At 60.8% G+C, this 23,647-nt stretch overlaps 2 protein-coding genes across 13 annotated transcripts in view; one reads left to right on the plus strand and one right to left on the minus strand.

Moving 5' to 3' along the window:
- Positions 1 to 227: 227 nt before the first annotated feature.
- Positions 228 to 6,237, minus strand: ABHD12B (abhydrolase domain containing 12B). Its single transcript, XM_054828030.1, has 13 exons — positions 6,116 to 6,237; positions 4,193 to 4,320; positions 3,608 to 3,710; positions 3,377 to 3,496; positions 2,968 to 2,998; positions 2,752 to 2,797; positions 2,526 to 2,655; positions 2,262 to 2,302; positions 1,907 to 1,986; positions 1,641 to 1,723; positions 975 to 1,053; positions 677 to 801; positions 228 to 352 (listed from the first exon to the last, which is right to left on the minus strand). The coding sequence occupies exons 1-13, from the start codon at positions 6,202 to 6,204 to the stop codon at positions 331 to 333; spliced, it is 1,077 nt and encodes a 358-aa protein (XP_054684005.1). The 5' UTR covers positions 6,205 to 6,237; the 3' UTR covers positions 228 to 330.
- A 4,542-nt stretch (positions 6,238 to 10,779) lies between these two features.
- The window catches only part of NIN (ninein), a 65,040-nt gene continuing 52,172 nt past the window's right edge, over positions 10,780 to 23,647 (plus strand). For 5 of the 12 annotated variants that reach the window (XR_008577404.1, XM_054827857.1, XM_054827866.1 and 2 more), the window contains exons 1-3: positions 15,204 to 15,531; positions 17,116 to 17,319; positions 23,482 to 23,563. Coding sequence is in view for 11 of the 12 variants with exons in the window: in XM_054827857.1 (XP_054683832.1) it covers positions 15,499 to 15,531; positions 17,116 to 17,319; positions 23,482 to 23,563 (319 nt within the window). In the remaining variant the exon portion in view is untranslated. Of the gene's footprint in view, positions 10,926 to 11,010; positions 11,077 to 13,545; positions 14,040 to 15,203; positions 15,532 to 16,784; positions 16,852 to 17,115; positions 17,320 to 23,481; positions 23,564 to 23,647 lie in introns of those variants that run through there. The other 7 variants (XM_054827859.1, XM_054827867.1, XM_054827860.1 and 4 more) reach the window with 5 other exon arrangements.

Consider the following 23,647-nt stretch of genomic DNA (forward strand, 5'->3'; position numbering starts at 1 on the left):
CCTGAGCCCTTGCAGGCCACGCTGAAGCAGGAGTTGGGGTGCAGCTCGTGCCAGTCCCAAGGTGCCAGTTAAGGGGTGTTTGCAATCAGGCCCATATGACGCTCCCAGTCCCCGCTCGCGTGGTCCTGTCCCCGGAGCAGTGCCCAGCTCGCAGCACTGTCTCCACCCCCCCCCCCCCCCCCCCCCACCCCCGAGTACCCTGCAGCATCCTCGGGGCAAGCGGGAAGTTCGTCAGTAGTTTTTATTACGTACAGCAGTCAGTTCAGTGCCGTGAGGGGTTCCTGGGGGGAAGGAGGGAGTGCTTGTGGTCGCTGCGTGCAGCAGCTGGCATCACTTCATGTTCAGGAAGTCTCTGCAACAAGATGCAATAAACCTTGCGCCGTATCCCTGACCCGCCTGACCCCCCCCCCGGATGGGCTGAGCTGGGCTTAGAGCAAAGCTGCGCCTCTGTACCCAGGGTAAGGAGGAGCTGGGGGCTGTCCCCAGGGCCCCCTCCCCGTGACCCCGGAGCTGAGGATGGGCTCAGGGCAGCGAGGAGTAACTGGAGCTCAAAAATTGATGGCAGCAGGTACTGCAGGGAGGGGAAGGGATGTGCGTGGCCGCAGCAGGGGAAGATGAACCCACAGAAGAGGCCAAAGCTCGTTTCCTTCCCCCTCCCCGTTTCTGCAGCACTTACTTGACCAGGGCAGGCAGCTCTGGGTTGAATGAGATGTAGTCATGGCCCAGGCCCAGCTTTTCAGGAAAGGTAATGAACTTCACCTTGGTTTTGTCCTTGTAGGCGCTGCGTGCAGTTTCGAAGAGCTGCCACAGGGTGGGAGCATGGTTAACAGCATGCACAGGGGACCCCAAAACCCCTCTTGGTGCTCCGGGGCTGGCCACCCCCTCTCCAGCCACTTCAGCCCCCGCCAAATCCAGGCTCAGACGGTGCCCGCCCCCATTAAAGCCTGCGCGGAGGTAGCAGCAGTGGTCCCCACCTTACGGCCCAGGTGCACAGGCAGCACAGCATCATCTTCTGCATGCAGGATGAGGAGCGGGCAGGCCAGCACCTTCACGCTGTGGGCAGCAAGCACAGCACCGAGGAGTCACCCCAGAGCAGACGGACCCACGGGAGCCTCCCCGGCCTCTGCTAAAACAACCCTGACCCCCCCCCCCCTCCGGGCGCTGCCCTTCAGAGCCAGCCCAGCCCACCAGTGGCCAAGGGCGGCTGCTGAACCCTGCAGGGTGATGCCCACGCTGCTCGCCCTGGCATGGCAGCACCAAGCACCCTGATAAGCTTAAACTGCCAACGTGGGGTGCTCGGGCTTCAAAAGCGCTCGTGAGCCAGGTAGCTTTTAGCAAAGGCCACTGCGGCGTGTGTGCTGTAACGTGCGTGGGACTCGAGCCCATCGTGCTCAAAAAAAAAAAAGATAGTGGCTTGTGGACTTTGCTCAATAGTAGTATTGGTATCTGAAGTTATGCAAATAAAAAGCCACTTTTAAAGCATGAGTAACCTGGGCAAACACAAATAAGAGGGCAGAGAGCCCCACAGAGGTGGCATGGTGTGGCATGTCCAACCCACCCCTCCTTGGCCAGGTGGTCCCAGCATCATCCCCGCAGCCCCGGAGGGGGGACAGTTGTGCCCCATCTCTCCGGGCACTCACTTCTCATCGTTGCGGAAGAACATGTTGCCCAGAGCTAGCGAGTCCAAGATGAGGTAGCTGAAACCTGGGAACTGGCGGTAAATCTGCCAGGGAGAGAGATGTGGGGGTGCTGTGTCACGGCTTTGATTGCTGCACCCTTCCCCTGCCAGGGACGGGGGGAGCCCTGGGCGGCCGGGGCTGCCACCGCTGGGGGACCCCGTGGGCAGAGCCCCCCCCCCAACCCGGCACCGCTGGGGGATGCTGCGGGCAGAGTCCCCGGGGTTCACCTTGGTGATGGGGATGTGGGCAGCCGCCTCGCGGATGTTGGTGTAGGACGACTCCAGGACGATAGCATCAACCTGGACCCCTGAGGGCAGAGCGGGGCGAGAGCAGGCATGGCTGGGGGGGCCCGTCCTCCCCCCAGGCTGCTGCCATGCTCCCATCCCAGGCAGCAGCCATGAGGCCAAGATGCCCTCATCCCACTGAGGATGGGGACAGCCACTTGTCCCCACCGTGGGGGCTGAGCCTGATGCTCAAGCAGAGAGTGACGGGGCTCCTCTGTGGCCCCCAAAATCTGGCCAGAGATGTGCAGAGCCCCAGGGGGCCACTGCGCGGGGCCAACCCAGCCACACTGGCACTTACCTCGCTCCTCCTGCAGTTTCCGTGCCACGTTGGTGGCAATCCTGTGAGAAGAGAGGTGACAGTGAGGGGGAGCAGCCACAATGCCCCAGCGGGGTGCACAGCACCCTCAGGACCCCCCCCCCTTGCCTGCTGCGTTTTACTTTGCAGGTGCCTCCACCAAGGAGCTGCTCCAACCCCTTGGTCTACCCCCGGGTGGCACCGGTCTGGCAGCAGCGTCACCCATGGCGGGGGGGGGGTCTCCCCCTCACCCGGCCCCGCACCTACCCCGTCCCCAAGGAGTGTCCCCAGAAGAGGATGCTGCTGTTCCCGCTCCGCGCTTTGGCCCAGTCGTAGAGTGCCAGGACGTCTGTGGTGAAGCCGCTCTCCGTGGGGTGCCCGCTGGAGTCCCCATAGCCTGCGGGGACACGGCTCGTTGTCACAACCCGGGAGGTGACCAGCCCCGGGGCCGGGGGGGGGGGGTCACTCAGCAAGAGCCAGGGGGTGACTTTACCTCTGTAGTCAAGAGCCAGGATGTGGAAGTCAGCAGCCCCCATCGTCTGTCGGAGCAGCGGCACAGCATTATGTCCCCAGGGCGGGGGGGGATGCACCCCCGGGTCCCCCAGCATGGCTGGGATCGCTCTGCCCAGGCTCCCTCCTGGGTCCCCCGAGCCAGCGTGAGCCTTACCCCCGGCATGTCCCGGCTCCCCCCCCACAGGTGACCACTTACCTTCAAGAACTGGACACGGTGGCTGGCGGCCCTGATGGGGAAAGGGAGGTTAGAGCTCGGGGAGGGGTCTCCATCCTGCCGCGAGGGCAGGACCAGCTCGGGGGACCCTCCCCTCCGGCGCCGGTGGAGGTGAGGGACCGGGGTGACCTTTTCCCAGGAGGGGAGAGCGGGATGCTCTGGGGTGGGTGGGTTTTGACATTTCCCTTTAACTCAAAGGGACTTTCCTCCACCCGTGGGGTCAGGAACCACTGCAGCAGCCCCGGCCCCACAGCGCTGCCGGCTGCTGCACCGAGTTTGCTAGTTCTCACCCCACGCAGAGATGCTGTGCGAGAGCAGCCGCCGCACCCGTCCTCCCCGGGAGAGGCACACGCGCGGTCCCGGCCCCGCAGTGGCACTCACGGGTACTCACCTGGTCCCCCCATTGCCGTGCAGGTAGATGATCACGGGGTGAGCATCGCCAAGCGCCTCCTCATACCAGCGCGGGTCCTTGCCCTGCGCCTCAGCCCCTCGGCTGCTCGGCACCGTGTGCCTGGGGGGAGTCAGAGCGGGGTTACCCCGGGGGGCTCCACCCGGTTTAGCCAGGACACTGGCGTAGCCACGCGGCTGCGCCCACCCGGGGTGCCGGGGCTGCCCCGCTCACCAGATGCCAACTGTGATGCCTGGCTCGGTGGGGAGGTACAGGCTGACGGTGTTGTTCAGCATCAGCTCTGGCCGCTGAAGGTCCATGAAGAAGGGGAAGGCCACTGATGGAGAAATCGCAGCCGTCACACGGGCAACCCAGGAACCCTCATACCCAGCCGCTTTTATGCATTTTTTTTTTTTTTCCAAAGCAACGTGGTGTTGTTTTTAAATCATTTGCCCAGAAGCCAAGGACCGTGCTACGGCCAGCTCAGCAGCACAGCCCTCTGCCACCTCCTCCCACCTGGATTTCTAGCCCCATTGATGCTGTGCGTGCCCAGATGTGTTGCAATTTCCGGCAGTAAACAGGGTCGGTAGCACGGCATTACTACAGCTTGCAAAACCTGAGGAAAGGTCCCTCCGTGCCTCCTCTGCAAGCCCATGGCAAAGGGAGGGGTTGGACGGGTGCTGTCCTGGTGCCACCCAGGTGCTGGGTGCAGCCCCACCCACAATTTGGGGACACACACACACCCCCCCCCCAGCCCCCTGCCTGCTGGATCCCTGGTGGGGGGGGTCTCTCCCAGTTAGGACAGCCCCGAGCACTCACGGAAGTTCAGAAAGACGAATTTGGTGAGCAGGATGGGGAAGAGGCGGATGACGAAGGGCACGGAGATGTAGATGAGGAGCAGGTCCAGGAGGAGGGTGCGCAGCCGGGGGCGCCAGGCCAGCCGGCCCCTGCAAGGCAGATGCCCCATTAGCAAATCACCTCCCGCCCCAAGGGCGCAGCAGAGCGGGGGGGGGGGGGGCCCCCTTTCTCAAGCCCAGTCCTGATGGTTGGATACGGCCGCTTTTCCCTCGCGAGGGCCTGAGGCTGCCGTTTGCGTCCCACTGCGACCAGGAACTGGTTCCCCACACTGGTTGTGTTTGGCTTTTGGGGATGGAGCCGAGGTGTCAGAGCAGCCCCACTGCGACACAGCATGAGAGGCCACGATCCGGTCGCCTGCAGCCTCCCACAGGAGGCTGGTGGGGAGGAAGGGCAGGGCATGTGCCAGAGCTGGGAGCTGCAAGCCAAACCTTCAATAATGAGCAAACAACACTCTGTGGCAACACCCCGAGACATGGCTGGTATGGCATGACCACGGAGGTGTCCCCAGGCCTGGCACCGAGAGCCCCTGCAACTCTCCAGGGACAAGGAGGAAAGCTGGGAAAGGAGCTCGGGGACCCTGCAGCGCTGCGGGAGAAACCAGTCCCCAGAGCGACGTCCGCCAGTGCCACCAGCACAGGGTGGGGAGCGTGACCACCTCCAACAGCATCCTGTCCCGAAGGGCTGGGGGACGCATCCAGCCACCCCGGGCCATGCCCTCTGCAGACAACCACCGGCCGACCAGCCTCCGAGAGGGAAGGGAAAGTGAGGAGCTGCAGATTGCCCGGCATGGCTGTCCCTCATGGGCTGATAGGGCCAGGCGATGGGGAAACCAGCTTGGGCACCGGGGGATTTAGGGCAGAAGTTTCTGACAGGCGTCCAAGCACAGCTTGCTCCCTGCCAGTGCATGCCCCGGGGTCACCATCACTCCTGCAGAAGCGGATTTAGTGCATTGTCTGCCCTCAGGAGTTCTGCAGGATGCTGAGAAAAGATTGTGATGGGGTGCCAAGGCAAGGTGGCACAGTCCCCCGGGGCACAGGCACCTTTCCTGGGAAGGTGCAGGGTGGCATGAGCCATGCTGGAGCCACGGGGAGCTCCTCGAACCCCAGTCCCCCTCTGAGACTTTGGTCTGAGCAGTCCCGCTGTACGCTGGCAGCAATGGGCCAGGAATGCCCTTGCAGTCACTGCAGTTAATTATTAGGTGCTGCTTTTTGCCTACACCCAATATTGAAGCGCAGGGGCGAGCGCTCACACCCGCTCTTGCACAATACCTGCTGCAGGTGAGAACTGACGGGTCCAGACCGGGGCGAGGGGACGTGCCCACCAAGGGGCACCTCTGACAGTTGACAAGGCAACAGGCCACCACATGGCATCGTGGGGACGCAAGGTGAAACGGGACGCAGCCAGAGCGTGGAACCGTGATGGGGGGAGGACGTGGCCACGGTACGGTATCATAGCTGTGGCAGGGTGACACGGGGACATGGCATGGTATGGGATCACGGCTGGGGCAGGCTGGCACAGCCACGGCCAGGGGGGCGCACATGGCGTCACGGCCCCAGCAGGGTGACGAGGCCACGGCGTGGGGACACAGGAGCACGGCCGAAGCACGGGATGACAGCCTCGGCGGGGCAGCACGGCCACGGCGTGGGGACGGACCTCGGGCACGGGGGGCACAGCGGCGGCACGCGGTGACAGGGGACGCGGCAGGGGGCACGAACGGGGGACAAAGCACGGCCACGGTAGGGAACAGAGGGACCCGGCGGAGAACCACGGCACGAGGACCCGGTCCCGCGGAGCTGCCCGGCCCCGAGTCCCAGCCGGGCGCCCGACAGCGCCCCCACGCCGACCCGGCAAGCTCAGGCTGCCCGCATGGCGGCGGGTACTCACGGCTCCTGCCGGGCCGCGCCGGCCCTGCCCTCCGCCCGGACGCTGCCGCTGTCACCGTCACCGCCGCCCCGCTCGCCGCGCCGCCGCATCGCTCCCGCCGACTGCCCGCGCCGCCGCCGCGCCCGCCCCACGCCCCAGGCCACGCCCCCACGCCCCCAGACCACGCCCTCACGCCCCCAGACCACGCCCCCACGCCACCAGACCACGCCCCCACGCCAAACAAGACCCCGCCCACGTCAAGCACGGCCAGCCGCTGGCAGCCGCCTTCCTGCCAGCAGGCCACGCCCCCGGGCCAAGTCACGCCCTCTTCCCGTTCCTTTGAGCCTCGGGGGCGGGGCCGCTGTCGCCCACGTCACGTGGTGCCGCTGCGGCTTCCCCGGGCCCCGGGTGCCGGTGGGGGGGCTGAGCCCGGGGCGGCTTCGGGGCGGCAGGGCCGGGTCGCCGCCTGCCCGACCACGTTTGCGCCGGGCCTGGAGCGGGGAAAAAATGCGGCGGCCCTCCCCGGGCTCTAGGACCGGAGGAGGAGGACGCGGGCGCCGGGGGGACCCCAGCAGGGCTGCAGCCCCCTGTCCCCGAGGGCCGGGCCGGGGAGACCACGGGGCCAGCAGCACGGTGACACGCGGGGGAAATCCGCCTTGCCGCGGCGAGGAGAGCCCGGGGAAACGTGCTGCCGGTTCCCCTCTCAGCTGCGGCTCCCGCCCGCGGCTCTGTCAGGCTGAGTCAGCCGGAACTTCCCGGCCGAAACTTCCCACCGGGATGGAAACGTCCCCTTGCACCGACATTCCCCGTGAACCTCCGCCAGGCGCAGGAGGACGTGCTGCCTGGACACAGACACACACGCCTGGGCCATCACCTGCACCAGAGAGGGCTTCGTAAATACGCTGCGGGAGGGTGGGGAGCAAACCCTTTCTGCAGAGGAGCAGCCGGCCCACGCCGGTGTTTCCAGCCGCTCGCCCTTCCCTGCCCTCCGACGCCAGACCTGCGCTGCTTTTCCTGCCTTCGCAGCGCACACCAGGCTGCTCCTGCTATTTTAGCCGAACTCCGGGGCCGGGCAAGGTGGGAAGTGACAGTGGGACCAGGTGCTGAGATGAGGCAGGAGCTGGGCACGTGGCCCTGCACCCCTCCAGCACCCAGCACCCGTGGCGAGTATTTGGGGGGGGAGGTTAACAGGGTGCTTATGTGCGGCCACGTGAATCGGTGTGGTTTATGCGGACGCAGTCTGCTCCGAGCCCTGAATGCAAATTCGAAGGCAAACAGGTCCGGTCAAACCGGGGCCGTGGGCAGGCAGACGCACGTTCCCTGTCAGCAAATGTTGCAATAAGGTGGCACAAGCCACCCACAAGCTGCTCTTCCCGTGCCACAGGGGCAGGAGGACAGGGGAAGCCATCAGCAGATCCGGCTGGTTTTGCACACAAGAGTTTTTCCTTCCAATCCCAATTTTACCCCGTTCCCAGCGGGTGCTGGGGCTGCAGCTGGGGCATGCAGCAGCACGTTGTCTCAAAGATGATGGGAGAGATCGCCCGCGGGGCTTCGCTGCCTGCAGGGATGGGCAGGGTGCAGCCAGCGCTGCCTGCAGGGGCTTTATTGGGCAGCGAGAACCAGAGGCGATCGGCACGGAGTTACGGCAGATGCCTTGGCAATGCAGCGTGTGCACCACGCTGGAGCGGCCATGCGAATACTTCTTGCAATAAGGAGCTGGCACAGCAAACGTGAGGGTTTCCTGGGCTAGGGGGAAAATCCTGCAGAGGAGGGAGACAAGCACAGCCGCCCGCTGCAGCCCGAGGGGTGCGCAGGATCAGGCCCAAGTAGTGGTGGCGGAAATGCGACTTGTACGGCGGGGGCTGGACGTGCGATGGCAGCAACGAGCCGTGGCCGAGGAGGTGTGACACTGCTGCGGCTTAGCACGGCTCGCCATTGTTTTATGAAAAAAAAAAAAAAAAAATCAAAGTTTAGGCTTATTTCAGTACAAACTTCTCCCCGCGCCGGCTGTGAGACAGGGAGGTTTCCGGCTGTTTTTTCCTATGGCGTCTTTCCCTAAATGCCCCCTTTGTTCATTTTTCACTGATGGTTTCGTAGCAGTTTTTGCTAATTTTTTTGCTATTTTATGGCTCTGCTTTCCCCTGGCCCGGCGGGAGGCCAGGGTTAAGGGTGCTTCACCCGGCACAGCACAGCAGGAGGAGACCCCCGGAAGGTGGCAGCGGCTCTTGGCTCCCCCCCAGCTCCCCAGGGCCGCGGCCGGACTTTTCCTCGCCCCGGCGGAACAAAGCCCCCCATTGTGCAGGGGAAATGGGAAGGAAAGCGTGACGGGGCAGCGAGAGCCGTGCTGGGAGGGTGTTTGCAGGGACCGGGCACCCACAGCCTCGCAGAGGGGTCACCCACTGCCTGCGCAGGCGCCCGTAGCCGCTGACCCCATTTTTGGGTGGCTCCGTGCCAGCCCCCGAGCTTGGCCATGGCGCTAGGTCCGGCCCGGCTGTGGGAGGCAGTTCATGTCCAGCAGTCTCGGATTTTCCCATGTGCCTCTTTTTTTGTGGCGCGTATCGCACGTGACAGCGTGGGCGAGCGGAGGTTTCCTTCCGCCGAGCTTGCTTGCAAGACGCTCGCCGCAAATGCCATCCTCAAATGCAGCTGCTTGCTGGAAGGGGGCTCCAAAAATAGGCTGGCGGGGTCCGTGTCTGGCCAGGCTCCATGGCTCCTAGAAACATGCTTTCCTCCTGTGGGAAAAAGGGGGAAAAAATAAAATCAGGATGCCTTTGCTAACAGCCGGTCCTAAAAATGAGTCGGGAATTCGCACTGTGGTGATAGAGCCTGGCACTGCCGAGCCCGGGGTCTGCACGTCCCCGTGGGCTGGCTGGGGACACCGGGACACGGAGCGTGCTGCCTGGCCCCGTACGGCTGCACGCACGCAAAAGTGTGGCGAGTCGCTTTGTTGGGTGATGGCAGAGATTTTTCCGGGGCTGTCGCTTGGATTAGCGAGGCACCGGCGAGGCGAGGAGGAGGGTGAGGGGGATAAAGGTCCTGGCACTCGCGGGGCTCGCAACAAAACAAAGCACCAGATGGTTTCAACTTCGGCATAATACGTGGTGAAAAAGTGTTTGAACTGGGTATGAAAAAGCAAATGCGGAAAGAGAGAGAGAAAGAAAAGAAAGAAAAACCCTCGGCAAGTGTCAGAGCAGAAGAAAGCATTGGAGAAAAATGGCAAATGTTAAAAACCAAAACAAAAAGCCCTCCCCGGCACAAAGCTGTGGCTGCTAACATCTGTCCAGCGAAGCCTCTCACCAAGGCCTCCTTCCCTTTGAAGTCACCTTTCCTCGCCTCCGTTGTGGGGACACGGCCCCAACCCTGGGCAGGGTTTTTGCTCGACATTGGGGGACCTGCTCGGCTCTGCCATGTCCCACGTCCCCAGCGCTGGCACCGTGGGAGCAGGCGGCGACATGCCGAGCGGGTGCTCTCGGGCAGCAGAGCTACCCCGGCGGGCTAAATATTTTATTGCACTGTTTCGCTCACGTGTGACGTCCTAGGCGTCCCCGTCACAGCCAGTGGGACCGCGTGGCAGCCCCAGTCTCTGCTGCAGGGTCTTGTGGGGTTTTAAGCCTGGTTTAAGCAAGGCTTATGCAACTCGCTGTGCGTCCGTGCATCTGGCTGCAGGGCTTTTGTGTTTCTGTTGCTTCTCCCCTGTAAATATTTTGAACCTATAGACCAATTTCAGAGTCACCTTATAAAAGGGAAGAGGGCTTAAAAGTTATTACATCCCTAGTGCTTTCACAAAAAGAACAAAAATAAGCCCATGCAATTGTGTGAGAGCAGACTGCAGTGTGAGCTGAACCTCTTATTAGCCATCAGAGAATCCACAAGCCACAAGCCTTGGGGATTGCAGGCTCCCTGCCACTCAGCCTGCTGGCGCTGAGCTCCAGCCTCTAATGAGGGCTGCCAAGGTTTAAGTGAGGGTTTGGGTTTTGCTGGTGCCCGTGATGGGTGCGTCAGCGCCCTGAAGCCCCCCCGCGGGATGGCTCATGGGGCAGAGGGTGGTCCCTGGTTGTGCCCGCCCCCCCCCCCGAAAGCAAGTGGGGGGCACAGGAGCCACCACGGGTGCTAGGGTGGGTGGAGGGGCTGGGTGCCACCCATGGGGGACGATGTGCAGAGCGGTCCCCGCGACCCAGCGGCACAAGGAGATCCAGGGGGGGGTGCCGAGCCCACAGGCCCCGGGATGGCAGGGAACCGGGGTGCCATGTCCCCGGGGAGGGGGACAGTGGGGTGACATGGTGCCGTGACCTTCAGGCGCGGGCCAGCCCATGACGTGCCATTGTTTTTTTGGGACGATGAGGCGCTGCAGGGCCATGTCCCCAAGGGTGCGGGACAGCGGGGAGCCGGGGCGATGCCACCCCGGGGTGCGCGATGACGGAAACCGAGGCGATGCCACCCGGCGGGCGGGACAGTGGAGACCACGGTGGTGCCGCCGCGGTTGCGGGACAGCGTGGGGGACCCCACGCAATTGTCCCCCGTGATGCGGGACGCCGCCGATGCCAGGCGGGGGGCGGGCCCGGGCGGTGCCAGCTGCACCCCACCGCACAAAGGCCGCCGGGCCCCCCCCCCCCGCCCCGGGGCCGCCCCCGAGCCGCGGCCCAATAAACGCCGCCGCATTTGAACGCAGCGCCTCCCCCGCGCCCGCTCCGCTCCTCTCCGCCACGCCACGCCACGCCACGCCACGCTCCGCTCCGCCGCGCCCGGAGGCACCGGCAGCCGCGCCGGGTGAGTCCGCGAGGGGACCGGGACCGGGGCCGCACTGCCGGGGGCGCAGCGCCGAGCACCGCGGGTGGGTGGGGGAGATTACCGGGGCGGGGGGGGGGGACACGACACCCGGCCGCCGGTCCCTCCTCCGCGGGCGGTGCCGGGGCGCAGCCCGCCCCTTCCCGGCGGGGCCAGCCGCGTGTGCGGGGCGGCGGGGAAGGGGCGCAGCGGGAGAGGTGGGTGCGCGGGGAAAGGGGGGGGGATGGTGGAGGAGGGGGCGCTGGGGACGGGGTCTCGTAGCCTGAGGGTGCAGAGGGGGTTTTGAGGCGTGGGTGGGCGCGGAGGGGGTGCCTGCGGGGGGGGTGGGGGGGCCACGCAAAAGCCCCCGCGAGTGGCCTTGGTGCTGGTGGCAGCGGTGGGGTGAGGGGTACCGGGTGCTGCTCGCCCTCCTGCCAAGGGCACCCTGTCCTGCGGTGCATCCCCGGCCTGTCCCCAGAGATGCTCCGGATGCCCCAAAGCGCAGGGGTGGGAGCCGGCTCTGGAGCAGCTCTCCCGGGCTGAGATGAGGAAGCAGCAGGCTGTGGCTGGAGGAATTAATAACAGCAGTTGTTTTGTCATTGGCGAAGCCCTCGCTGTCACCAGGGTGGCAGACGGCATCTGCTGTCTGGTCGCAAACCGTGGGCCCCGTCACCTCCGGCGCATCCGGGTAAGGATGGGACCAAGGCCGTGAGCCTGGAAAGCCCAAATCTGCAGCCCAGGAGGGTCAGCCACCAGAGCCGGCTGCACTGGGGTTTTGCCGTGCAAGTGGGTGTCAGTTTGGGTGGGTGCGTTTATCCTGCCCGTCTTTCTTGTTCGCTCACCGAAGCGGGGGATGACGGCAAGGGGCTCACCGCACGGTCCCCGCAGCGTGATGGATGCGTGGCGTTATCGCTGTGATTCAGCGTGGCCGGGGTTTATCGGAGCCGGCGCGAGGCTGAGCTCTGCGGGAATTACTGAATCCCTTATTTCCCGGTGCGTGAGGCGTCGCTGGATAAATTGCCGGCTTGCTTTGTTTACTTCTGAAATAATCAGCTTTGTGCCTATACCTTGGGCTTTATCGCACCCAGGGCTCCCCGAGTTATTGCAGCGCAACTCCGTCCCGATTTGCAAAATCAAAACAGATGGGCGCTTTGTTTTTCCTTATTGAGGGGAAGGCTGCTTATTGAAAGGCCCTATTACAATGCAAATACCGGGGTGGCGTGAATATTCAAAACACTGCGCTTCTTTTGAAGCTCTTTACATAAATTTATAGTGCTTTATATGCCATCGCTGCTTTGCTAATCTGGAGTGGAGTTTGGTTAACAGAATCTCTTTTCTCTGCCAACTTTGGAGGGTTTGGCCGTGTTTTGGGGAGCACGGTGAGAGGTGGCATTGAGGTGCAAAGCAGCCAGCGCCGGGCTGCAAAAATTATGACCGTGCTCAATGGGGAGGAGGAACCGCCAGCTGTAAAGCTGACTTTGGTGGTGACCCTTGAAGAGCCAGGCGTGCTGTCAAGTGATTTACTGATATTTGGGTGCTTCATTGTCCTTTTGGGCTTTTTTTTTTTTTTCCTTTGGTTTCTTGGTGTGACCCTTTGTGGAGCTGCTGCTCCCCAAGAGGGGATGGGGTGTTCATGGGGTGGGCTGAGCTCAGAAATCGCCCTGACACAGGCAGCGGTGTGGGGGTTTTGGGGTGCATGCAGTGAATCACGGCAGCTTAGCCGCAGCTGCGATGGATGAGAAGGTTCATTAGGGAAAGGAGATAATGAGTTAGATGAGACAACCCCAGCTCCGGCTTTCCGGCACGAGCTCAAGGGTCTGGTTTCGGTGGCTGCTGGGCGTCTCGTCGTAAACCCTGCCATTAAAAACTGGGGTCCTGGTGGGTTTTGCCTGCTGTGTTCATATCGTCCCGGTTGTCCCAAGTGCAGAGGGAAGGGCGAGTTGCTTTTAACCTGCCCATGCCTGGCCTTGCTCTCCAGCACGGGGCAGACGCTACCGGACAGTTACATCTCGGGGAGCGGGCGCTCGTGTTTTGGAGCGGCCACGTGATGCCGATCCACTGGGCGCTTACACGCTGCTAATTGCCAGGCCCTCGTTTGAGTCGAGGCAATCAAGAGTAGCAGCAAAAGCAGTATTTTTCCTTGCTGTCCCTTGAAGGAGAAGACTTGCTCCAGGCTGCTGCCTTCTGCGGAGAGCTGGTTGGGACAGAGGCAGCGTAGCCCATAGCTGTGCGTCCTGGAGAGGGGCGGTGGGTGACGCAGCCATGGGAGCATCCCTGAAATCTCCGCGTTGTGCCACTGCACAGCAGCAAACGTGCCGTTTGCATTAATATTGTTTTGGACCCCCCCAAAAAAAAAGAGGTGTTGTGCTAATTGTCATGTTTTTACTTGATGGTGCTATTGACTGACCAGGTAATCTGTGTCCTCGTTAGTCTGAGGCTAAAGCCTGGAGGTTGATATTGATTCCAGGCACTTAATATGCGAAGCGGTAATTACCGTTTAAGCCTATATTGTTTGAGTTAAATTTAGCTGAGAATTTAGTCATATCAGGCCTCTACATTGTGCGCCGTGAAGGTTATCTGGCTCTCAGGAGGGGGTGGATTTAAAGGAAGGAAAGAAACATTGGTGAAAACTTCCTCTTCTCATCATCCCTGAGTGCTTTGCTTCCCAGGACTTGTTATAGGGAGGAGAGAAATAGAGAAGAATGTGGTTATGACTCCAGGCAGTTCTCCTAATCCGGCACCTTTCTGCGCCGTCTGCTCAAGCTGGTCATTTTGGGGGACTTCCCATGACACAGAAGGCCAGCTATAAATCTGAACAAAGTGATGCCCTATGCAGGGAACGGCCCCTCTCCTCCTCGCAGGGGACCGGGGAGCCCCCGCTCAGCTGCCGCCCGCCCCTATTATCCTGCCGGCTCCGGGCCGCCCTCCTGCATCTCAGCTGCTGGCCCATCTGGAGCGGAGATGAAAGGCTGGGGTTTAATTCGGGCTTTGTGTGCCTCTTGTGTTCCCCCCCTCCCTCCCCTCTTAGCCCTTTCTCTGCTGCCAGTCTCCCATCCCCAACCCCGCAAGGCAGCTCCGGCGCGCGGGTGCGGAGGGTGGCTGTGCGCGCCGGGTCTCTGACGCCGCTGACCTCATTATTTTGACTGCTGGGTGATGCCAGGCTGCCTCGCGAGCTCATCAGGTAGGAGGGTTGGGTTTTGCTTTTTTTTTTTTTTCTCTCCCCTTCTTCAAGTGCTGCTGAATAATTCAGCCGGGAGTAGGCATCTTGGGTCACCTTGCGCAGCCGGCTGCGTGCCGGAGCTGGCTTCCTAAGATGGAGGTTGCGCAGGATGCGTGCGGGATCGCCTTGCTGCCAGCAGCTCGTCGTTGTTGACTGACTGCAGGTAGGCGAAGAGCGCTGCTCTTCTTTATTCATTTCTGATGCTTTTTATGCTGGAAAGCGTGAAATCCCCTCCCTGGGCTGCACAGGGGTGGCTGGGTTGTGCCGAGCTGGTGCGGAGCCCTGTGAGCTCCCACCATCCCTCGCTGTGGGGACATGTGAGGCTGCCGGGGCCACTGTGCCCTTGCCAAAAAATCACCTGGGCTGCAGGGCAGGTCTGGCCCGTGGCAGGGACCGTGCACCCGATGCTGTTCTCCTTTGGGGATCGTATTTTTCCTGCTGGTTCTATGGGCTCCCCGGTGCCTCCTCCCTCAGCCCATCCGGACTCATCCGGGGTAAGTTTTTGGGGGTGCCTGCTGGTATGGCACCGAGAGAGGGTGACCCATGGGTGCTCGGGGACACCTTGGGAGGTGGCACTTTGCTCTCTGTGCTGGCTAACGGGGGGAACTGGTTCTGGTGGTGTGGAAGCAGGGTCAGGTGCTGGAGAGGTCTCGGAGGGGCAGGAGGTGGCTGACCTTGGAGATAAGAGGCTCAAAAATGCCTGGGAAACTCCGTGGGTCGGAGTCACCTTTGCTGCAGGCTTGACTTGAGTTTTGGGGCTGCTGGGGGTGTTTGGCCGGGGCAGGCAGGGCTTTCCCGACACCGGTAACCGGCAGCAGCTGCTGTCAAGCCCCGTGTGTGCTGAACCATGGGTGCAGGTGGGAAACGGGGTTGCCAGCGTGAGAACTGGGAAACTAGTTTGCTGCCTTCCTTCTGTCTGCAGACACCTGAGTTTCTGGGTGCTGACTCTTCCTCTGTGCCCTGGGTTGAATGCAAATGTGTCTGCACCCTCGCTCCTCCCCGCAGCGCTTGGGTGCTTCGCTGAAGCAGCTCAAGAGGCATCTGGGTGGGGAAAAACCCAGGGGACGCCGAGGGTGTAAGGCTCAGGCGGAGCGATGCGGGGACGGGGAGGGATCGTGTCTGCTCCCTGGAGAGGTCTGGCGATGCTGATGTCCTTGCCCGTGTCAGCACGGGAGGAAGGACAGCCAGGCTGGGCTATTTCTGTCCCGTGGACCCTGCGTGCCACTTGGCACCAGCCCGACGTCCCTCTGCGGGCGCGGGAGCCTGATGCCGCTCTGCGTCGGCATCCGCTCCTGCGGCCAGCGAAATCAAGGACGCGGCTGCTGCTGTGTCTGCCCCGGAGATTTCCCAGTTACCCAGCTGCCTGGGTGGGACAGGCTCTTCTGATGGCCCCTCTGCCGCGGGGCGCTTGTGCAAGCTGATGTGGTGGCTCGTGATGCTCTTAAAGATCAGAGTGAGCCTCGAGGCTGCAGTGGTGGGCAGGGGTGTGAGATCGGGCTGCACCTTGCAGTCGGGGCAGCTCTGCTTGTTCTGGGATGTCCATGAGCACCACCGGTGACACAGGCGGCCGCAGGAACCCCGCGATGCCGAGAGGGATGAGGGGAGGTGGCTGCTCCGTAGCAGAGCTGGACAGCGAGGGGGTTTGGATAGGACCCCCCCACACACCTTTGGGCAATCTGGTTGAGACAACCTGCAGCAGCGTGGGTAAAACAAAATTCACACGGAGACCTGGCTGGTGCTGGGTGATGGTCTGAGGCTGGCTGAGCACCCTGGGGTTGAATCCTTGGGGCGCCGGGTCCCTGCAATGCCCATTGCCGCTTGGTGCACCCCGGGGTGGTGGCACATCCTCTGCGGTGGCTGCGCACGCCGAGGCTGTGTTGTGGCACTGGGTTACGCTGCTGCCGCCCCGAGCTGGCGGGGAGCCCCGCAGCCAGGCTGGGTACCCGGATGCCAGCCAAATCCTTCATTTCAGACAGGAAATTTCCCTCCCTGCTCCTCTGCCAAAACAATTCCTGGGGCTGCAATTCTCTGGATAGCGGTGGAATGAGAGATGAAAAATTGTTGACTTGGAGGGGAGGATGAAGCCCTTGGGCGAGTGATGGGGAAACCACCTGGGCTTTGTTTGCCGGTGCAGGAGACCAGCCGCATGTCGGCCGCCTCTGTGCGGGGTCGGCTCTGCTCTGGGCCGGGTTTGCTGCCACCCTAGCAGTGTCCCCTGCCAAACCCTTCCCTGCCTTCAGGCAGGGTTTGAGCTGAAGTACCTAAAGGAGAGCAGTGCAGTAAGTGCCGTGAGTGACCCAGTGGGGACACGTCCCCCCGCCAGGCACAGGGCACCGTGTGGCTTTGTGCCAGGGTTGTGGAGGAAAGCAGAGATGCTGCACGCTGGCAGCAACAGGGCTGACTGCACGCTGGGGCTCCCTGCACCCCGACCAGCACAAAAAGGAGCATATTTGGCGCAGGGATGTGACTTGTGTTCGTGGCGGGGGGGGTGTACGAGGTGGCTGCCCGGCCCAAAGTGCTTGGGGTGTGGGGAGAGGCAGTGGTTGGGATCTCCTGCCCTCCCCTCCCCAGGCAGAGCCACACGCTTTGCTCCCCGCCGCTGGTGAGCTGTTGCTGCCGGGATCATTGTTTATCTTCTTGCTGAGGCTGGTGAAGCATCACCTGCAACACCTGGGAACCAGCGCAGCTCCAGGGACCGATTTTTCCCCCGCAGCACCTCAGCTGCTCCAGCTGAGCCAAACAAGCCGCTCGCGGAGCCAGCGCGAGGTGGCAGGTAGGGACGTGCAACCCAGGGCTGTCCCCACCCCGAGGGTTTGGCTCTGCAGGCTTTTTTTTTCCCCTTGATCTTTCTGCTGTGCGACTTCTGGCTTCACCCAGCGGGATACGAGAGGCTGGAGGGGTGGTAGACCCCCAGGTTCACTTGCTGCAAACAAACTGCAGCCAAAGGTCTCGTGGGCTGCCCCCGTACCAGCCCTTGGCGGGGGTTTCGCCTTTGCACGCCGCGCTCGATGTTCACTGGCCCCGTCTCTCCCCGCAGGTGAGCGTGGCAGGCTATGGGATGGATGAAGCTGAGCAGGACCAGTATGAAGCTCGCCTCAAGGAGCTCTTCGACAGCTTCGACAGCACGGGCACGGGGTCCCTGGGGCAGGAGGAGCTCACCGACCTCTGCCACATGCTGCACCTGGAGGAGGTGGCCCCGGCGCTGCAGCAGACCCTCCTCCAAGGCAACCTCCTAGGCAGGGTAAGGCTGGGGCGATGCGGCGGGGGGGGCCATGGAGGGGTCCGGGGCTTGGGAGCAAGGCAGTGCTGGGCAGCTGCTCCTGCGCATGTGGGAGTGATGAAAAGAGGGTGAATGTCTGTAATTTGTTGGTGTCCAACACAACTGAGGCTCTGGGGCTGCAGGACTTGCAAGGTCCGTTGTTCTGTTCAGCGGGGTGGGCACAGGGTGGCCTCCGAGAGCGGTAACGGGGAAGGAAACTGTTTGCTGATGTGTCCTCCCTGACTGGAGGCGGTCTGAAACTCTCCGAAACCACCGCTTGATGCTCAGCCTTGTGTGCTGGCGTTGCACTGATGCAGGGCGTGTTTTTCCCAAGGCTAGACCAAGCGCTGGGTCCCTGCTGTCCTTGCACGGACGCCGGTGTTCGGCCGAGCACGCGCTGGCTCACGCAGCAGACGTGCTCCCCAGCACCAGTTAGCGCCGCTTCTGCTCCGGGTCATCTTCCCGAACCAGCTCACCAGGTGCTTGCACAAACTCTGCGGTGCTTGGGGACCTACAGCCCGGGCTTGAGCCTGTGATTTACGTTGACTTAAGCTATAGTTAAACTGGTGGGGCCACGTGCAGGCATGCACGTTTCTCTGAAGTAGAGAATATTGTCCAACTCCAGCAGTCACTGACCGAGCCGCCTTTGTCCGTGTTACCTGATGTTGGTGTCTACCGGCAGCTGCGGTTATCGCAGACCCACCCGGGATAGGTTTTTGGGGACAAATGGTTCCTTTCTTCCTTCTGCGGGGCTGCAGCATCCCGCCAGCCCGTGGAGGGGAGCTGGGGCTGGTGAGCACACCGTGCTTTCCAAAGCGCTTTCTTTCAGTTGTGGTTGTACCTTTATAGAGTTAAATGCCAGGGTGCTGAGCACAAGCTGCTCGCCCTTGGGGACCTTCGTGTTCAGCGTGGATGTCCTTGTGCTCCTGCATTACCTCTTTCCCAGCACGCTGTGCTCAGAGCGCGTCAGATGCTTCCTTCAAAATCACCCTGAAATCCCATCACTGCTCATTAAAATCAGAAAACACGGAGCAGGGCAGCTGGGGCTCTCAATAGACATGAGCTAAGCAGCTGACCCGATTCCAATTTTCTATTAAACTGCAATTTTCACGAAACAAAATAATTCCTTTAACAAACAAAGCTTCCTCTTCCCCGCCTGCCCTGGGGCCGTCGCTCTTCTGACATGGAGCAGTGCTGGCATGGCAGCACGGATGGATCCGAAGGAGGTTTCTGACCTTTGGGGTTGCAGCATGGTATTTGCTGGAGCACCGGAGATTTTTTCCGTGCTGCTCAGCTGTCTTGAGCTCCCACCGCTTGGATGCCATCATGCGGCTTTGCTGCTCGCGGGATGGTGGGATAGTGGGGGGAAGGAAGAGCGGTGTTAAAGATGTGGCTGTCACAGCTGGCCAGGGCTAAAGCAGCAGTGTTCATCCCTGTCACCTGCTCAGAGCGGGTGAAAAATGAAGTTAAATGCAGTAAATGCTCAATTTACTGACCAAGAGCTGGGTCACGCTTGCCCTGTCTCAGCCAGGAGCTCCATCCCTGCGAACTGTCCCAGGGCACGAGGCATCCCGAGGAGCTTTATTTTATTTTATTTTATTCCCCCCCCCCCTCCCCGCTTTCTCTTTGGGGATGCTTCTCGCTTACAAACCTGCGACTCAAACGTCAGAATAATCTTTGTCTCCTGCGTTTCCTCCCGTCTCCCTGGCATTTGTGCTTGTTAGCAGCAGCAATGGCCCCCGTCTAAGTGCGAGTTCGACTTAATAGCTATCGAATCCTCTGGGTTTCCTAGGGAGCTCGTTGGGAGAACAGCAGCAAACGTGTTGCTCCCTAAGCGCAGGCTTCTCGCACCTGCCCCACCGGCTCCTTGCTGCAGATGGTCCCTCTCGGTGGTGGGAGCAGCCTTTGTTCGCCTGCGCTTCCAGGGGCCGGGTTTTATGGGAGGGCACCGGGCGGGGAGGGAGGCGGGGGGGGAGCGTTTTGTCCGCCGAGGGGCGACTCGGCGGGGCCACGTGCTTGCTTTTGTGCTGGGGAGCTCAGCTCTGGGGATGAATGTGCTGCGATGGGGCTGCTGGGTTGGATTGGGAGCTGAGCCGGCGTCCCAGCCAGGGGTTGCACGCGCTGCGTCCCCCCTGCCCCCCCCGCCTCGCTCCGTGTGATGCTTTGGGGATTAACGGGTACGTGCTATCTCCGGGGTCCGGCGGGGGTGTGTAAATCCTGCCCTGGCTCGTTGCAGAGCTGAACCATCCCAGAAGAGCTTTCCTCACGCGATGCACGCGGAGGCGATGCTCGCAGCAATTCCTGGGATTCCCGGGAAGGCTGTTTCCTCGAGCCCCTCGCACTTGTCCGCGGGACCGAGAGGATGCGTGCAGGCGTGCCCTTCTCGCCTCGCCTCCGAGAGGCAGTTTAATCTCCGGGACGGCGTGGCAGCAGCGCTCGTGGGCCGCAACGGCGACCGCAGTTATATGATTTGCAAGGACGAGGTTAAGTGGGGCACCTCCGCACCCTGCCCGAGGACCGTCCTGCCTGGCTGTCCTCAAGCAGGGACCCGCAGTTCAGGTTTCACCCTGCGCTATCGCCTTAGCAAGCTTGCAGCAAGGACACCGCAGCGTGGGGTTTCGCTTGTCAGCTCCCTTCGATGCTTTGGCTGATGACCTCTTGCAAATATACTCCCTCTGAGCCCGCTGTGACGCCGCCACCCTTAATGCGTGGTGGCTTTTTGCGTGCCAGGCAGGAGATTTGGTTGCAAGGTCGCCCTGTTCCTACGTCTTCTCCACCTGACGTTTCCCTCTGCAACCTTCTGGCTGCTGCTGCTGGAAGGGAGTTTGTAAGCAGGGACGGGGCTTTGGGGCAAGGATTCCCTTCGAAGATGAAGGAGAGGGAGCTGGAAGGAGCCACGGATGTTGGTTTGCCCCAGAGAGACCGGGCTTGCAGACTGCTGCTTTGCATTGCAGGGACACGTAGCGAGAAGGAGCAGGTAGCCTGGCACATGCACGCTCTCTTTCTAGTGCTAATAAGTTGCAGCTTCATGGGAAACTTGCTTTAAAGCAGGCGTCAAGATTTCTCAAAGGTGCTGGGGTTGCTCAGCAGCCGGCAGCTTGGTTGGTCCCTGATTACCACGGGGAATCTGGGCTGGGCTTGCGATGTCTGTGTTGGCATATTAGTCTTGTTTGGCTTTACTTGTTTGGATTTACTTACTTCTCACCAGGGACTTACCGTGCCCTCAGCACCGCACAGAGCCCTGGTCTCGCTGTGGGTTTGCAGGGATGCGTGTCCCATCCCTGAGCCACGAGCGCCCGCCCTGCCGTTGCCTCCCAAACTCTGCTGCCTTTGGGCCGGCTTGGATGGAGTTGCCATTTGAGAACCCTGGGAGCCACGTGAGTTGGCGCTTCCAAAAATACCCCGAATTCAGTCAAGCAGATTGAAAAGAGCGTTAAACTTTAAACACCCTGGCACTCTTTTGCAGCTGTATACTTTCCACTTTGTGTTTGTAGAGTTTTTGGGTTGGCTTGAGTGTCTGAGGCTGTTGGCCAGAAGTGGACGATGCTTTGTGCGATGCTGCTGCAGTTAGTGCTTTCCTCCCCGGGGCCGTCCCGGCCCGTCCTTTTGCTGGGAACGTTCTCTAAGCAAAAACCAAAGACTATTGATGCGGACCTGTGCCTGCCTGCATGGGCTGTCGTGTCCCTGGAAGTGCCCCTTGCGCTTACGGGGAGCCCTGGCGCGGGCTTTCCAGACAGGAGTCTGACCCTCCATCACGTCCCGCGGGTGCTGGAGGCGTGCAGATACCGAGCGCGCACGCGTGGGGCGCTTCGCGATGCGGGCATCGCCCGCGCCGTATCTCCCGGGATGTACGTCCCCGCTGCGTGCGCGCTGGCGTTTAAATTGGACGGAGGTGCAGAGCGAGGACGTTGCCGGGGAGCAGCAGCAAAGGGTCGCTTTCTTTAAAGTGTGCGATGATGTTGTGGTGTTTGTGCCTTGCCTGGCTTGTGCTCGAGCACAGCTCTGATTTGAAGAGTTGCGTTTCTCTAACTCTTTAAGTACTCTTTGTGTACGGATACGCCGCATCCAAGGTCAGATGCGCACCACAAACAGATACTGTTTTTCCTGGTTATCTTGTGTTGGGATGGGCCGGAGATTTTCCTGAAGAAAAATATCCCCCCTCTACCAGCTCGGGCTACATCTACGGAGCCGGGTGCCACCGCTCAGAAGATGTTGTGGGACCCCTCTGAGCCTCCGCAAGCGCCCGCCATCGGGTCTCTGTGCTGCTGATTCACATTTTAAATCCTGCGCCGCTGGCACGGGGGGCTGGAGGATGGCAGCCTAATCTTCCGTGGGCTCCTTTGGACGTGGTGGTCATGGTAAAATCGCTCTGCGGCCTCGACGCCGGAGCCATCTGTCCCGCGTGCAGCTGCATCGGTGAGGGCTCGGCCCCCCTTTCCTTCCTCCCCTTCGTTAGTGCTCCTTGGCAAACGCAAGTTTTGGGGCTCATTAGGCGGAGCAGGGTATGTGTCAGTGGTGCTCTCCGCACCTGATCGGGTGGTTTTACTCTGCCCCCTCGTATTTGCACAAGCAATGAAAAGTGATTTTTTGGGGGGGGGTTTATTTTCTTGTCTTGCTGCTATGAGGTCCCATCCAAACCCAGCCCCAGCACCCGTCCGAGGGACCGGCTCTGTCTGTCCCCGTGGCTGTTGTCACCGTTCCTTTCCTGAGAAGATCCCGTGGGGTGGACCTGTTATTTGAACACCCTCATCTTTTATTCATCCTCATTTAGTCTAAATGTCAAGGTTTTTTTTAATCAGGCAAATTCTCCTATCTCGGTAAACTGTCCTTTTGCAGTACGCCAGCCCTTGGAAATGAATGGCAGCAATTAGTATTCAGATAAGGGCATCCCTGACAAGTTTCTTTGCTGAACTTATTTCTAACTGTTTAATTACTTGAGGTGCCTGTATTTAAAACCGCAGGGGTGATTCGCGCTGCCTGAGCTGCCGTGTGAGGTGGGGGGGGCCCGTGGCTGAACCCCCAGCTCCGCCGTCAGCCCCAGCCTGCTGGGGGCATGTTGGTCTTCTCTCTTTTTTTTTTTTTTTTTTTTTTTTTGGCTGGCTCAACCCCAGGAGCAAGCTGACAAACTTCAGACCTGGACTTTGCAGCTCGTGCCTCCCCCAGCAGCATTAAAACCCCTCTGACCGCAACTCCCGCTCTTCACGCTGGATTCGCAGCAATCGGACCTGCCAACAAGAGCGACGTCGGCGGGTTCTTTAAATATAAAGTCTCTTGTTCAATGCTAAAAATTCTCCTAAGATTTATTTAGCCAAAAGAAATCATGGCCGCCAGCTCTGCCTCACCACTGACCCATGTCAAATAACTTCCCCAGCTGTCCCCGGGTTTCCGTCCCCTGCGGCTGGAATTGCTGACATTCCCCGGCACGGCTGTGAAGGATGCTGTAGCCCCTTTCAGCTCTTTGTGGCCGTGAGGCAGGAGGCTTTCCAGGAAGCCACAGATGGAAAAGGGGCGAAAAAACCCCACCAACCCAAACCCCAGTGGTAGGACCATCCCTCCTTGGTTTTCCCCGTAGCCACCTCCAGACCTGGGATGTCCAGTCCAGCCTTTGCGGAGCTGCGGCAGGCAGGAGCCGGGAGCAGGGCTGTCCTGGAAAGGGTGCGACCACTTTGGAAAGTGTTTTGTGCAGCTTAATTAGGGCAGCGGAGCATTTCCATAACTGAGTATCTCTCGCCACTGGTGAGCACTGGTATCTCACTGCAGGAGCCACTGCCCTTGGCCAGGTCCAAGCGATGGACATGCTCCCTGGTCCCTCTGGACACATTATTTCAGCTTCTCGCTTGATGGAAAAACCCAACTAATGCACTAAAGCAGTGGCTTTGGGTCATTCTGTGATAACAGTCGGTTTTTCATGTGTTCAAAGACACTGGCTGTGTCTTCGTGTTGCTTGCTGTCATTTCTTCAGGCCCCAAAACCGAACGAGCTGAGGTTGGTTCCTGCCCCTTGACGAGGCTCTCAGCAGGCGCTCTCAGCTCAGCGTGATGGTCTGAGAGATTTGCATTGCTGTCCATCTTCCAGCTGGATTCTTGGTCTGATATTTAATTATCTGCACCAGTTGATTTCTTTCTTTCTTCCTTTTTTCCACAGGTCCACTTTGACCAATTTAAAGAAGCACTTATCCTCATCTTATCCAGAACCCTCTCCAATGAAGAGCACTTCCAAGAAACAGGTACCTACTAAAATCATCTAAAATAGTACATTTTCTTTAGAAAAGCAGATTTGGGTGGCTCTCACAGAGGAGCTTAGAAGAAAA

The sequence above is a fragment of the Grus americana genome, chromosome 5, assembly GCF_028858705.1.
Source record: "Grus americana isolate bGruAme1 chromosome 5, bGruAme1.mat, whole genome shotgun sequence".
NCBI classification, from domain to species: Eukaryota; Metazoa; Chordata; class Aves; order Gruiformes; family Gruidae; genus Grus; species Grus americana.

Coding starts and splice junctions, on each gene's coding strand:
- ABHD12B (XM_054828030.1), bottom strand. CDS start 6,204: ATGCGGCGGCGCGGCGAGCGGGGCGGCGGTGACGGTGACAGCGGCAGC. Junction 3,497..3,607: donor GGCATCACAGTTGGCATCTG/GTGAGCGGGGCA, acceptor GACTCCCCCCAG/GCACACGGTGCCGAGCAGCC. Junction 1,987..2,261: donor GAAACTGCAGGAGGAGCGAG/GTAAGTGCCAGT, acceptor CTCTGCCCTCAG/GGGTCCAGGTTGATGCTATC.